This window comes from Bos indicus, chromosome 21, assembly GCF_029378745.1.
Source record: "Bos indicus isolate NIAB-ARS_2022 breed Sahiwal x Tharparkar chromosome 21, NIAB-ARS_B.indTharparkar_mat_pri_1.0, whole genome shotgun sequence".
Classification (NCBI taxonomy): domain Eukaryota; kingdom Metazoa; phylum Chordata; class Mammalia; order Artiodactyla; family Bovidae; genus Bos; species Bos indicus.
In genome coordinates, this window is record NC_091780.1 from 14,380,277 (window position 1) to 14,395,727 (window position 15,451).

General features: G+C 40.8%; 1 protein-coding gene across 11 annotated transcripts in view; it reads right to left on the reverse strand.

Annotated features, from left to right (window-relative positions):
• The window catches only part of CHD2 (chromodomain helicase DNA binding protein 2), a 112,138-nt gene that overhangs the window by 25,810 nt on the left and 70,877 nt on the right, over positions 1–15,451 (reverse strand). For 10 of the 11 annotated variants that reach the window (XR_011562553.1, XM_019983305.2, XM_019983304.2 and 7 more), the window contains 9 exons: positions 14,051–14,221; positions 12,937–13,112; positions 8,067–8,108; positions 7,371–7,510; positions 4,375–4,513; positions 4,041–4,191; positions 2,807–2,929; positions 1,455–1,583; positions 483–623 (listed from right to left, as the gene is read on the reverse strand). Coding sequence is in view for 9 of the 11 variants with exons in the window: in XM_019983305.2 (XP_019838864.2) it covers positions 483–623; positions 1,455–1,583; positions 2,807–2,929; positions 4,041–4,191; positions 4,375–4,513; positions 7,371–7,510; positions 8,067–8,108; positions 12,937–13,112; positions 14,051–14,221 (1,212 nt within the window). In the remaining 2 variants the exon portion in view is untranslated. Of the gene's footprint in view, positions 1–482; positions 624–1,454; positions 1,584–2,802; positions 2,930–3,165; positions 3,280–4,040; positions 4,192–4,374; positions 4,514–7,370; positions 7,511–8,066; positions 8,109–12,936; positions 13,113–14,050; positions 14,222–15,451 lie in introns of those variants that run through there. The other variant, XR_011562554.1, reaches the window with a different exon arrangement.

The window sequence follows — 15,451 nt, forward strand, 5'->3', positions numbered from 1 at the left end:
TAACTTCATCAGAAGTCAGCAAGATTCAACACTGAACCAGAATTCTAGGTTTGGAATGAACTTCATAAAACCGAAATATGAAGATTACACAATAACAAGGCTTTTAACCCATTTCTACTCTTGATAGTATCTGGTTCGAACTCTAAACCTTTCATGTATTCAGATTCATCTGTAGATGGTGGTTTTCTACCATGAGTCTGAGAACATGTATCACGTAACTTCCTGATCTCATTCTAACACCCTCTCTGAAATGTGTAATAAAAGAGCAAGGCTTCTACATTGAAGAATACCGCCACGCACACACTGCCCCCTCTCTGCAGGGAGAACTGCAGCCATCCTGACGGGAAGCCCCATCCTTCCTCCTGGGATATAGTCATGAAATGACGATTCTTTCAGGGCCCTCAAACCCCGTTTTATTTCTAAATCCTAGAAGGGAATCCCAAAGGCTGTGGGCATCTCAGGAAGTAGAACAACACTGGTACCTTCTCTTTCTTGTCTTTCGACCTCTTCCTTTCCTTGTCCCCTTCCTTGTCTTTCCTAGAACTCATTTGTTTTTCCTTGTTCTCCTTGTTCTCTTTCTTCTTCTGTTTCTTTTTCGTTGGACTTTTTTCTAAGCCATCATCCTAGAAAACAAATGGGGCTGTGAGCTTTTGCCACAAACTTTTTATTCCCTCTTTAACTTTCTAGGAAAAAAAAAACTAGAAAGCACTGCCCTCAATGGTTCATCACTGCGCCCACAGAAGCGTGTTCTCAAGCACAGCCTTAAAGCCGTCTGCTTCAACTGAAGCCTATAGAGGCAGATGCTCTTCACTACATAGGCATCATTATTCCCATGGAAAAAACCGAAAACCAAAGAGCTTATTGCTAGGTAGTAACTGGTAAGGTTGCTACAATTTGAATTTATGTATGCTTGACTCAAATCCACGCTAGTTCATATACCCACTTCTGAGCCTCCTGGAACTAACCTCAAAGTGAAACAAAATAAAATTCCATAGTTTTCAGTCCCTGATTCAACAGGCTGAATGCTACCACGTTACTTTTCACTTTCCTTAGACTAGAGGTTACAAACGGACAGATCTGGGCCAAATCTGAACCACAAGGAGTTTTTATTGGCCCAACAATGAACTGCATCATAGGTGCCCCTATGCATGAGGCATGTGCTCCCTGATTAACCAGTCTCCACCACTCCTTATCATCCCAACAGTGAGGCTGAGCATCAGCTGCCATTTATCACTAAATTTCGTGGTTCCCTTTATTTGCTTTCATTATTTCAATCACTGATTTTACATGAACAACTATATTCCTCTCTCACATGTTAAGCAAAGATACACGTATTTCTATTTCCATTTTACCTACTCTGGTATGTAAACCAAACACACTTCAAATGGTTTTACACCAGCTGGCACAATAAATGTAACTTAGAAAATCATCTCAACTGAAACGCAGCCTCACACCTTTACTTCTCCCTCTTCTGATGGATTGTCTGAGTGTCGAGGAGATGAAAACTCAATTCCATGCTCGTCCTTCAGCCTCGGTGCTTTGTTTTCCTTTTTCACTCGAGGCTTCCGCTTCTTTAATTTGGCCTGGAAACCAGAAGAAAATGATGATAAAACTACAAATCAAGTCCCTCAAAAGTATGACCACATAACATTACGATTCTTTGAATAGTAGCAGCCACATAATTCAAAAGAGGAAACTCAAAAGAAAATTCATGGTAGTGCAATCAATTTTATCTGAAGGAGGAAAAAATAAATCATTCTGTGCCTCACAAAAATGTCCATATTCATGAACCCACTGACTCCATTTTTTGGAATTCAATCTCAAGACAAAATTCAAAAGAAGGAAAATCACCTTATGCACAAATAAGAAGAAAAATAATATGCAAAAGATAGTAACAGGAACATAAAAAAATGGAGAAGCATGCTGTATCTAAAAATAAGGAAAATGTGTTTATCCACTCAGATATAGCATTATCCAAAAGTAAAAACCATGGTCTCATCTCTCTCTCCAGAACCTAACTTACAGAATATCCTCAACATATATGTGAAGAGTGACATTACTTACATAATGGGACTTTGTTAAGGACAAAGTATGGGATTGGGATTTTTTGTTTTCTGAAATTTGCTTTGTTTATAATGCAGGGAAATTAACACAAATGGCATAGCTCTGGGAGCACTTAAGGAGTGTGTACACACAAAGGCTACTGGTACTGGCTGTAACCTGAACTATCTCCTAACTGTGATTTGCATCTTTCCAGGCTTGAAGAGAAATGACAAGTTGAGGAAATAAAAGGTAAAGGAGGAGTCCATTAGTAACTCAGCTGAAATCTTTCACTGAGCAGGTAAGGTCACTCACTGCAACTGAAGTCCACTGTCTGAATTAACTGTGTATCCTAATTACCCATTTTATCCCTGGGACCTGTGACTACACGTAGCCAGTGTTAGCTGGAACAGGCAAATGCAGTGATGTTCAGACAGTAACAAGATCTATATTCCAAAATCAAGGAAATGGCATAAAGCAATAGCGAAAGTCTATCTAGACCAGTGGCACTGGGAGAGATAAGAACTATTTTGAGGCAGTATTCTAGAAGAATGGGTTTATGCCAAGGTGTTTAGGTGTTCAATTACTACACGAACATTCCTACCATTACCAACCAAACCATTACCACTGAACTCCCAGTAGCAACAGCTGACAAGGAGAGGATAGCATTCTGTGCTGCACCCGGAAGGGGCATCTCTTGCCCACCTAACCCTGCAGGGCAGGAGCCTCAGGCCCCGGGGGACGCCAGGCCGGCAGCTGCACTCACCTCTTCCCCGCCCGTCACAGCGCCCTCCTTCTCCAGACTCTTCCTGAGCAGCTTCAGCAAGTAGTCTGCTCGGGTCTGCAGCTGCTTCCCCTGGGGCTTTTTATCTGTCTCCACGGGCAGAATCTTCAACAGGAAAGGAAGAGAAGCACCCGGCATGGCCCACAGCCCGGTTAGTGGATCAGGATGAACAGAGATGACAAACAGCTGAACGATCCTTTCCCTCCCCAACCACCCAGAACACAGATAAAGCCTCAGATCCTATCTCATGTCCATGGCTCCCAGTCACTGAACATCCCTTATGAGCCGTTCTCATTTTACAAAATGGGATGGAGAAATCCAGCTCTCCCACTGGCTCCTACCTGTGCTGTTAACAGGGTAGAACAACTCAGGTAGGAGGGGCTTGTTGGCTTCATCTGCTAGAGCATCCCAGCCGTCGTGGATTTCCTCCTTCCAGGAGCAGGGAATCCCTGGAGCTAGGTTAAAGCTTCGTTTTAGATTGAAAATGCTTCTTAGAGCATTGCCGGAGAGCACTGAGCTACGCCAGGACGCAGCTGGGCCTCCTGGCCAGGCTGGATGTGGTCTCAGTGCTTATGGCAGGGTGCTGGCACCCTCTGAGAACACCGCACCTGGGATGAGCACTGAGGGACGTGCCGGGAAAAGCCCTGCCGGGAGCCCAACATGGAGCGCATCCTACGAAAATTTGAGCCAGTCAGCTTTCCCTGCTTACAGCTCTGAGCACGGCCTCACTACTAGGCAGCCTGATGTGCAACGGATAGGGTGGGAGGCTTAATTTTGTGGGAGAAGTACAGCCCGTGTTTAACTCCATTACAAAAAATACCAAGGCATGGCTCATTCTTTCTCCAGGTGGAGAACTGATCCAATATCGTTTTAAACAAAGTGCCAACAACTCAGGCTAAGGAGTGCTTTTATTATTAATAATCCAACCCTGGTATTTGTTGCAATGAGATCTAACCTACGATAAATATCAGAATTTTAAGATTTCTCCTATGTATTTCCCCAAAATTTCACCTGGCTATTATCTTCAGCTCTGAAATAGTGCCATAGTCCACTAAAGACAGTAATGTTTTCAAGGATAGAAACCCCAGGAATTTACTGTTGTACTAATCTTTAATTTGATCCCCCACCCCTCAGAAAACAGTTAAAAGTAAGTCATTGATAAAAAGATATACAACAAATCTTCTAGAAATCTCCAGCACCACAGATAATCACTTACTTTGTCAGTTAACTTAAGCTCTGGGTCCGTTTTAATTAGCTCCCAGTTTCCATAGCCATGTTCATAAATTCCCAGCAATAAACGAGAGTCATCCTCTACTCCCCACTCAACATCAAAATGTGCAGCCTTGACACGACAGGATAAGCAATATCTGAAAAGTTTTCCAAAGCAGGAAGACGTGAGAGGAGAGGCCTTTCTGATTTGGAAATAAACACAAATGAACATAGACAAAGCATTCTAGTACATCAAAAAGACAATGAAAATACTACTCTGTAACTTCAAATCTGTTTTCTAATGGCACAACCACCCGTGCGTGGGTACATGTTATACTCACTTTTTTTTTTCTTCAGGGTCTACAGGGATAGATTTATGCAGCATCTCAAACTCTTCTTCATGTTGGATAATAGATTTCACATTAACCTGAACCCCAGATATCTTGATAGTTGGGCCTCTCTTTTTCCCTGGTCCTTTCCCTAAAGAACATCAATTGCATATTTGTTACATGAGAATTCACTGTTCAGAAGTGTACACAGAAGAAGTATACAGAATTAAAACGCAGGTGAACAATCCTAAATGCTCTCTTATTCCCTCAATGTATATCTCTGGTTTACTGTTAATCCAAAGATACAATCAATAAGGCAAAAAGTTTTCTCAATTAATGTTTGTAAAATAATCTCTAAACAGTTCGGTTTTTTAAGATTTAGAATTTTTCAGTCCAGCAGTGTTTATAATTGTATTTTAATCTTCCTCTTTGTTTTATACTTTGGCTCTAAAACTAATGAAAGAAGATTTTCAAGGAGTGATATAAACACTTAAGATTTTTCTTTTGTTTTTTAACCCATCGATAAATTTTTTTAAGATGAACTTCTTTACTATAAAAGCCTGAGATCAAGTTAATACCTAACACATTTGAAAGGATGAACAAAATAAGTCATGGAAAGGTTATCCCCAGGTCGAGTTTCAAATTAAAGTAATCCTAGAGGCAAAAACAAAGCAGGTCAACTCTAACCACAGACTTTCTGGCCAAAGTCGAAATCCGTGAGATAATGGCACTTGTCTGTGGGAGAAAAGACAGCCCCGGGGACAGGGATGAAGGCAAGGTTCTCCATGCGTTCCTTATTTGACAGTTCTGACTCTGGGCCATGCAAATGGTTTACATAATTAAAACACACACAGTTTCATAAAAACAAGAAAAGCAGTCCCTAGAAACTGAAATGTAAACAAAAGATACTGAACTACATATTATAAGCTGGTGGCATAACCACACAGGGAAAAGAACAATTTCAAACAATTTTAAAACACAGTACTTCATACATTGCTAAAGCATGGATTTTAAGGACAAAAAGAAATGCAAAAGAATCAGACTTTGCATTGAGAAGTCTTATTGTTAACAGTAACACTGGGGGGATTCCTTGGCAGTCTAATGGTTAGGGCTCCAGGCTTTCACTGCCACAGCCCAGGTTCAATCCAGGGAACTAAGACCAAGGAAGCTGAGAGACAGCCAAAACAAACAAACAAAAATCCAAACCAAAAAAAAAAAAAACAGTAAAATTGGATATTAATATTTGGAAACACGTGTGAGACAAATACATGATTATGCTAACATTTCTAGGAACAAAAATTTCTTGGCTTGAGAAAAGAGGTATCAATAATCTTACACTAGAATTGGAAATTGGATTCAGGACTACAGTAAGTGCCAGTGTACAGAAAATACAGGTCTATGGAAGGGGCTTTCCTGGTGGCATATGCTAAAGAATTCGTCTGCCAATGCAGGAAACCTGGACTCAGGAATACACTCAATGCCAGTTTATAGAAAATACAGGTATATGGAAATAAGTTAAGTAATGCCCAGAGGAAGCAATCCATCAGATTCAGATTGTGAATAAGCAGAGAAAAGAGGTATGTGGGCGAGGGGGCACCTGTCACAAGGAAATATTCCCAAATATGCTGTGAGATGGACAAAGCAAGGTACAACAGTATGCATGTTACATCACCAACTGTGTTAAAATAGTATCTATTCCTTTTTTGAACATATATATATATTTTACATTTCTAGAAAGAGACAAGAAACAGGGATAGTTGGTTTTCATTTTTGAGCCGTATGAGTGTAATACTTATTCAAACCAATTACAAGGAAAAAAGAAAAGCACTGTAATGCTAAGGTTTACTTTTGAATGTATTCTGGGTGCTATAAAAGCACAAATTTGGATCATTGTCCATACCACTCAAGTTTTTCTTTCTTTCATGGGGAAAAAAAAACAAAAACCACACCTAAAAAATGTTTTTGACTATATTCAAGGTATTTTAAAATTCTATTACTTTCAGTAATAGTATAAAGAAAAAAATTTCGGAGCACAAATAATGCTCTACTTGGTGAAATAGCTAACACTGCAAGGCAAACATGACGACAAGCACTTCACATGTATGAAATTATTCAAGTGGCCATCCAAGCCCACTGACTCAGGGCTACTACTCCATTCTGCACCAGATCCTTGAAAGGCTATCATTTGTCTCAGATCTTGCAGCTGAGAACCATCAGGACCAAGATTCCAGGTACACTGGCTGCCTCCCACGTGTGAACCCTTAATCACAGCTGACAGAGCCTCCTGTGAGTAACCTCAGTGAAGGGAGACAAGAATGGAGGCAACTGCACAGATACACCACAGGCCAGGGAACTGGAATGGTCACACCTTCATCTCTGAGGGTCAACTGTAAGGGCGTCCTTTAACAACAAGGACCTCAGCTCTCTCCTGACACCTCCTGCTTGTAGAGGACAGGCAAAAGTGCTTTTGGTGTATAAGAGAAAACATGCTACAGGTCAAATTCAATTACAACAAATTCTAGTGCCAAAAAAGACTCACGCTCACAAAGAGTTTTATAATATTCAGCTACTGCTTTGTCTGTTTGGATTAATCCTCTAAATCCTTTATCACAACAAAACAACACCTGTATGTGCATCCGAGATAATTCCTTCTGGTGCTCTGTAATGTGCTCTCTTGCAACCACGATACAATCGTGCCCAGTCAGGCTTTACCTCCTCAGATCTTTACATCATCCAAGCCAACGTGAACTTTCTACAGTAACATTAAAAGAAATCATTCCACTTGTTCAGTGCTCTGCACCCTGGGCAAATCAACTTCGTTTGGGAGTAAATCTTTGGGATCTAACAACTGAGCTCACATAAGTAAAGGCAGGTGAGAATACACACTTCCAAAAAGGAGGGCAGCACAGGATACAAGTGTGAAGAAAGAGTGAGGAGAAGAGACCCCTGAGCAGCAGAGATCCTGATCCAGGTCTGTGAGCATCACTGAGGCAGACTTGCTGACTTACCCTCGCTGGCATTTTCTTTCAGCTGCTCTTCATATTCCTGCATTGCTGACACACAGCTGTTGTGAATCAGTTCCCCCAAGCGCTTCAGATCCGCCACAGACTTATCTACCAGCTCAGCATCACGTGCGATGCACTCCAGCCTGAGGAGAGACACATACCGGGACAGCCCTCAAGGCCTGTGCCCAAGTGAGCTACCGCTTGGTTCTGCGTAAGCTTGTTCCTGCAAAGACACTTTTCTCTTCATTCCTCATCTGACTGTTCAAGGCTCCAACAAGAACCCTCCAGCAGTGACTATGACTAACTTACTCACTTTCCATCGTAAAGAATTTGACTTGGAAGAGTCCACAAAAACAGACTAATTCAGAAAACAGGGGAAAGGGCTCAGCTTTCTTTATTAACTAAATGGGCCGTCGGGTGACGTGCCCAGAAGCTATCAGCACTAGTTTGCCTCTTTGTGCTCACTTTCCTTTCTCCAGCCTACTTCCATTCACTGCAGTGTTCCTAGAAGCAAAGTGCAGTTACATCTGCAAAATGTTTTGTTGATCTCCAAGTCATCTGGAGCATGTCATGTCTAAAAAATCAGACTGTCAATAGGTACCAGACCTTAAAAATGGAAAACAGAACCAAAAAAAGAAACTGCTACATAACAGAAGGGAAAAAGAGGTGGATAAGAAACTATTGTGTTACTAAGCTTACCGTTCAAGAGGGAGACCAAACTTCTTATATGCCTTGATGAACCTAGGAAAATGATTAATAAATCACATTTAAAAAGCAGACTTCGGCTATGCTGGTGCAAACACATCCTGTGACGAAATATAAGCCATAAAAATGGTCAAAAACATAAAAATGGTCAAAAAGAGATTTTGCCCAATCCTTGCAACTGCCACTACACGAGTAAATATTGAATGCCTTTGAAAATGGCCAACTTAAAATGAGTGCTAAAAAGCTTTTCAAACCAAAGATCAACTTTATTCTCAGTGACTGGTCATGAAACTGCTTAGGGATATAATTGAGTATGGTGGCTTAACTCTGCTGCTAAGTCGCTTCAGTCGTGTCTGACTCTGTGTGACCCCATAGACAGCAGCCCAGCAGGCTCCCCCGTCCCTGGGATTCTCCAGGCAAGAACACTGGAGTGTTCTTCTCCAAGGAAATGGCTTAACTCTAGTACTATCAGTTTTAGAAGGTACAAGTTAATAGGTAATAGGTAATAAATGATTTAGTAACCACAACTCTTATGATAAAATCCCATACAGTTTTACTGGTCTATTCAGTCCACTGCTGTTACTTCCAATTCCATACTACAATATTTTCCATTATGTTCTGGTCAATAATACAACTAGAAGAGTTTTAGGACTGCCTCAAGTACTTTTTGTAATGAGGCAAAGTAAAATATATGATTTTAAACTTTTTAGGCAAAACTATTTTGGAAACTCCGACTCCTTCTGCCAAACGGTGTCTCCAACCTAAAACCTAATCATCCTTCCACAAGTCTCTAGCCTAAACTATGCTAAATGCCAATATATGTGTAATCTGTTCCCCTCCCTAGAGCCAACCACTAGCACTTTCACTAAAAACCAAGATTCACAATATATGAAGGTCATCACTATAAAATGCCAAATTATCTGGTTAGCTAACAGTGAAAGAAGAGATACCATGGAGAAAAAAATGAAAAGAGAAGGCGTAGCGATTCTTAAAAGTGGTGATGAATGTGACAACAGCTAAGAAACAACATTAAAGGAACAGCATGGGTACAAGGATTAGGAAAGTGCTGTATGTGAAAGCCAGCCTGAGGGCTATTCCCCAACTCTGCGTTTCTCTTTCTTGACATATACTCACATACTTTACATCTGAAATATGTCCTTTGAGCCTATTTCAAAATAATAGTGAGACAGAGAAGCATTCTAGGAATGATGGAGTAATAAGAACCCCTGAAAATGTGCTCCTTCACAAAAGCAACAAGAACACTGGCAAAAACTGTCCAAGTCAACTTTGTTGGAATGCTGGAAATTAATCAAAGGCTTGCAGCTAACTTATAAGCATATATTCAAGAAAACAGCTGAATCTCAGTATGAATGGTGAGCTCTCTGCCATTGTGACTTGCTCTATTTCCCGTGCCCTCTCCCCAGCACCAAGACTGCCTTGAAAACCCCTTTTCTAGCTACAGCAGCCGGCAAACAGCAACACAGCAGCCATTACAGGGAGCAGAATGGGCCGGGAGCTCCACAGAAGCTTCTTCCCCAGAGCACAGTGCTATCTGGCCTGACCGATGGCACCCTGAGAAACTCCATTCTCAGGCTTGTCTTCATTTGACTTGGGTCTTTGTGAAGACACTGTCCATAGTTCATCAGTCAAAAATTAATTAGAGACAAAGGTTTAACACCATGGCTGCCTGAAGCAGCATTATAAGCTGGGGATGAATAAGCTGATCAAGAACTGCTATGGAAAAACTGGGGTGTTCACAGGTGAGAAGATGTTCACAGGCGTCTTTGAAAAGCTCAGACATATTCCCGGGAATCTAGAAGGCTGCACATGTGTAGGGCTGTGTGCAGGCACAGCGAAGACATGAGAAGCCGTTCATCTCTCACCTCTGACCAGTCCTCAGGCTCCACATAAACACGAGCTGAAGGATAAGGCAAAGTCGTAAACTGCCTGCAAGAGCACTGAACACATGCCTCAGCATTCACAAGGAGTCCTTCAGCAAAGGCTGGAGATTTACTGTTTGGTAGACTTAAGGTGCTTAAGAAAGCCTCTGCCCAATCATTAGCTGAGCTCTAAGCTAAATGAGCAGAGACTTCACAGAACTAGTCCAGAAAAGTTACTAAGCAAACAATGACAACAATGAACAGCAAACACAAAAAACTGGCTGGCAGGGGGATTCTGATGTCCAGACTAGCCACACTGTACCACTTAAAATGTCCAGTTTTCAACAAAAAGTTATAGGAAACAAGAGAGTATAATCCATATACAGGGGAAGAAGGCAGTTTTCAATGGAAATAGTCTCTAGGAAATCCAAAAGTTGAACTTAACAGACAAAGGATTTAATCAACTATTGTAAATATATACAACAACTAAAGGAATCCATGTCTGAAGAATTTAATGAAAATTTGAGAATGATGTATCACTAAATGGAAAATACTAGCAGAGATGGAAATTATATAAAGGAGTCACATATAAACTGGAGTTGAAAAGTACAATACATAAGATGAAAAAAAATCACAGGAGTAGATGTGAACTGACAGAAGAAAAACATCAGTGAAAAGGTAAATCAACTGAGACTATCCGATGTTAAAGAGAAAAAGAATAAAGACTATCCTTCAAAAACAAAGGAGAAATTGACATTCCCCAATAAATCAAGACACAACTTGTTGCTGCAGACCTGCCCTAAAAGAAATACTAAAATAGAGTACTTGGGGCAGAAAGGAAAACACATGAAACAACTCAAATCCACATGAATAAACAAGAGCCTCAGGAGGATACCTGAGTAAGTAAAAAACAGTGTATACGTATTTTTTTCAGTAATTTTTTACTTCATTCTGAAGGAGATCAGCCCTGGGATTTCTTTAGAGGGAATGATGCTAAAGCTGAAACTCCAGTACTTTGGCCACCTCATGCGAAGAGTTGACTCACTGGAAAAGACTCTGATGCTGGGAGGGATTGGGGGCAGAAGGGGACGACAGAGGATGAGATGGCTGGATGGCATCACTGACTCGATGGACGTGAGTTTGAGTAAACTCCAGGAGCTGGTGATGGACAGGAAGACCTGGCGTGCTGCAATTCAAGGGGTCGCAAAGAGTTGGATTCGACTGAGCGACTGAACTGAACTGAATGATTTTAAACCTGACAATAAAAGCACAAAAAGGGAGAAGGAATGTACCTAAATTGGAGTTAAGTTTTAGAATACCACTGAAATTAAGTTGATACTAGTCCAAACTAAATTGTTCTAAGTTAAAATATTAATTATAATCTCCAGGGAAACCACTAAGAAAATAATTTTTAAAATGTAAAAGAAACAGGAAAACTAAAATAGTATACTAAAAATCATGCAATACAGAAGAAGGCAGTAATGGGGGAAATAACAAAACAAAAAAGATACAAGACATAAAAAACAAACAAAAATGCAGACATAAATTCTATTTTATCAGTAATTGCATTAAATGTAAATGATTTAAAGACTTCAATCAAAACAAAGAAACCAATAGAATGAATTTTAAAAAATCATCTAACTAAATACAGCCTGTAAGAGTTGCAAGTTAGATTCAAAGACACAAATAGATTGCAATAAAAAAGGGAAAAGATACCACACATACAATATCAAAAGAGTTAGAGTATCTACATGAGTACTGAACCAAGATATAAACTTTCAGACATAAACTGCTGCTGGAGACAAAGGACATTTTATAACGAGAAAAGGGCCAGTCCATCAACACAACACATCAAGTATACACACCTAACAGCAGAGCCCCAAAATATGGGACACAGTAACTGACAAAATAGAGGAAATAAATAATACAGCAACAATAGAGATGTCAACACCCATTTCCAATAATGCATAGGACAATCAGAGAACACAGAAGACCTGAACAGCAGTAAACCAAGCAGGCCTAGTGAACACCTCTGGCACCTCCCACTCAGCCATAGCACAACACACAGCCTTCACTGTGTGACACTCGGGGCAGGGGCGGCAGAAGCAGGGCCACATACAAGATGGACTACCGATTCGCAAGGGTTAAGACGATGCCCAGGGGAAGGCTGCTGACGTCTTATCAATGCTTGTATGTATTTACGTTTTTCCATAATAAAGAAGAACAGAACAGGTATAACATTTAGTGGGAAACAACGACCTCATGGTTTCAAATACTGACTTAAAAGGACTACATGATACAGTTAAATTAATAATATGGATTAGATCATAAAGCTAGCTATCTTCACAGTTTCTACTTTCTTCACCTGTTTAAAAAGATAACAGAAACTAGGGGGAAATGGTGTCAATGCAACAATTTTAGATTTTTCTGGAGGGCAGAGGGATGTCAATCAGATACCAACAAATGTGTAATAAGTACTGAAATAGAAAGATACCTAAAACTGGCTGAAAGTGACAAGAAGCAAGCTGCCGAACAATATGCTGTGTATAACAACATGTGTGTATTAGTAAACCAAACTGATACCAGTATTAACGCTAACAGAAAGTAAACTGGGGTTATCTGTACTGCTTTAATTTTTTATATTATACCATTTCTTCTATATACACTGTTAAATATGTATGCATGTATGTACTCAAATTCTTCAATAAAAACAAAAAAAAGTTCCAGCCCAAGGTGACCTCCAACAGCCTCTTTCCTCGTGGCTGGACTTTCTTCATCATGAAATGTTCAGAGCAGAGAACAAGAAGTAAACAAAGAGCTCAACTGAGGAAAAGCCTGGAGAAGGCAGAATCATCCCGGGGTCTTGGGCACGACTCGTCTCCCTGCTGCCCTCCGCCCTGTCCCCCAGGTCAGGGACGCATCACCTGAGGCTTACAGCATGCCCACCCACACGTGAGGGGAGGGAGAGCGGGGCCTCCACCAACCTCCGGATCTCGGCGTCTGTGAACCCCTCCACCAGGTCCTTCCGCACACTTCGGGGACGCCCTCTGCGCTTGGGCTTCTTGTCGTCATCAGAGTCATCCGTCTCACTCTCAGAGGCAGAGGACCTCTGGGCCTGTCTCTTGGACTCAGTATCAGAGTCACTGTCATTTGTCTGAGCCTGAAAACGCAAAGTTACACTGTAGCAAATGCCAGGTCCAAGTGATCTAAGGACTAAGACCAGCCCATCTTAACTCCTTAAAGCTCGGAACTTCCTATTTTATCAGGCAAGTCAATCTGCCTTTAAGAAAGGAGGAGGCAGATAGCATGCAATGAAAGAAGATCTGCTTGTGTATTCACACTGCCAGAGACATACAGTCTCTGGTCATCATTAAGTACATACTGTCTCTGGTCATCTGGTCATCATTAAGTACACTGGAATAAAAATATCTGGATTGTAGGTTCATGTTTATTTCCTTGGGCAAATTACCTCTCCATGCCTTTGTTTTCCATTTGTAAAATGGGGATAATAGCACCTATAATACAGGGTTTTCATATGAACTAAATGAGTCAGTTACTGTAAAAGCACTGACTTATGCCTGGTACACTGTGCATACTCAATGACAACTACTATTAGCTAATATTGATTTACTAGGATCTTAGGCAAACCTGAGTGTGCTATCACCAACAAACTGAGTAATAAAAACAGAGTTTATCTATTTCTATGTTCTTGCAAAAATCAAATTAGATAGTGCCTATGATGGCGCTTTGTAACTGAAGCACCTTTATATAATCTCTTACTAAGTATTTATACCAAGTGCTATGAACGAGCATTTACAGAGGAAGAGACATTTGACTCTGAAAGCTGAAGGCCTTGCCAACCAGAACCCAACTGTTAAAATTACTACTTTTAGTCTCAGGTGCAAAAGGCAGCCTTGTGTCAAACTCAAATCACGTCCAGCCATCTCACAAAGGGCCAAGATGCAGAGATCGAACGTCTCCCAGGTACGCTCCTGGGCCCTGTGCAAGCTTCCACTTCCCTCTGCTAAGTTCCCGAAACTCTGCCCTGGAACCCTGCACGTCAGAAGCACATCCGTCTCTTTTGTCTCACTTGATCACCTTTTTAGTGGAACTCCGAATTCGAGGCAACATGTAAATCTCTTCCAGCTCCTTCTGCCGCTCTTCCTCCTCCACTTTCTTCCTTTGCTCCTCTGGGATGATCTCATCCCAGTCCTTGTGAGGACGCTCGTCAAGCTCTTCTTCATCCTCCATCGTTGCAAAGTTGGCAACCTTACAACAAAAGGACTTCACTGTCTGACCGACATTTCACTATTTCCCAAACACCATCTACTGAAACACCAACTCATGCAGTGTTTTGAATCTAAAATGCTATGAATAAGAGGACTCTTATGATATTACATAATCAAAAAAATCAGTTTTCTACTAATTTCTCCCTTATCCCCTCAACAAAATCTACTCGCCGAGTTCTAAAGTTCATCAGGAATTTTACTGAAGAATAAAGAAAGATAAAAATATACAAGCTGTCTTATGTTTTATTAAAAGACGTGCTATTAAATCATACACATTTTCTAATATATTAACTAGAACTTTTAGATTTATTTAGATGACAATATTTGCAGGGAATTCCCTGGTGGCCCAGTGGTTAGGACTCCATGCTTCCACTGCAAGACTGCAGTGGATGGACACAGGTTTGATCACTGGTCAGGGAACTAAGATCCCACATGCTGTGCTGTGTGGCCAAAAATAAAGTAAATATAGATCATCACATCCGAACCCCTAATGTTAGCCCAGTGTGGACTGACAGGCCTGTGCATTGTAAGCTGATACTGAATAGAGCTCATCTGAAACAAAGCACAACTCAAAGCAGTAGCTACTGTCTAGTCAACTGGTTACCTGATTCACTTTTATTAAAAGTACAGAAGCTAACAGTATTTCATAATTTCACATGCTCAAAAGTGCGTTAGTCTCAGGAATAAAAACGAAAACATAAAACGCAAAAAATTCAAGCAAACTGGGAATAATATTCCATTTACTTCATTTTGTAGTCTGGTCACTAAGTCATGTCTGACTCTTGTGACCCCATGGACTCCTCTGTCCATGGGATTTTTCAGGCAAAAATACTGGAGTGGATTGCCATTGCCTTCTCCAGGAGATCTTCCTGACCAAGGGATCAAATCCCAGTCTTCTGCACTGTAGTCAGATTTTTTACCAACTGAGCTATCAGGAAAGCCTGATATCAGACATTTAATTATATTTATACAGACATAATATGTATCCCAGAAAGAAAGGCATCTGCATGTATGAGTTTGAAAGCCTTAGACTATGGCTACAGAGAAACATCTACCAACTCTGGCCACTTCTGAGCAGTGGTGGGCAGGCCCCAGGTCAGGACTGAAGTTAAAGAGGTTTACGAAGTTCCATTCCTCAAAATAACTTAAGAGCTGACACTGAAATCAGAACTTTCGGGCAAAATTAACTCTAATTTCCAACATGGATATC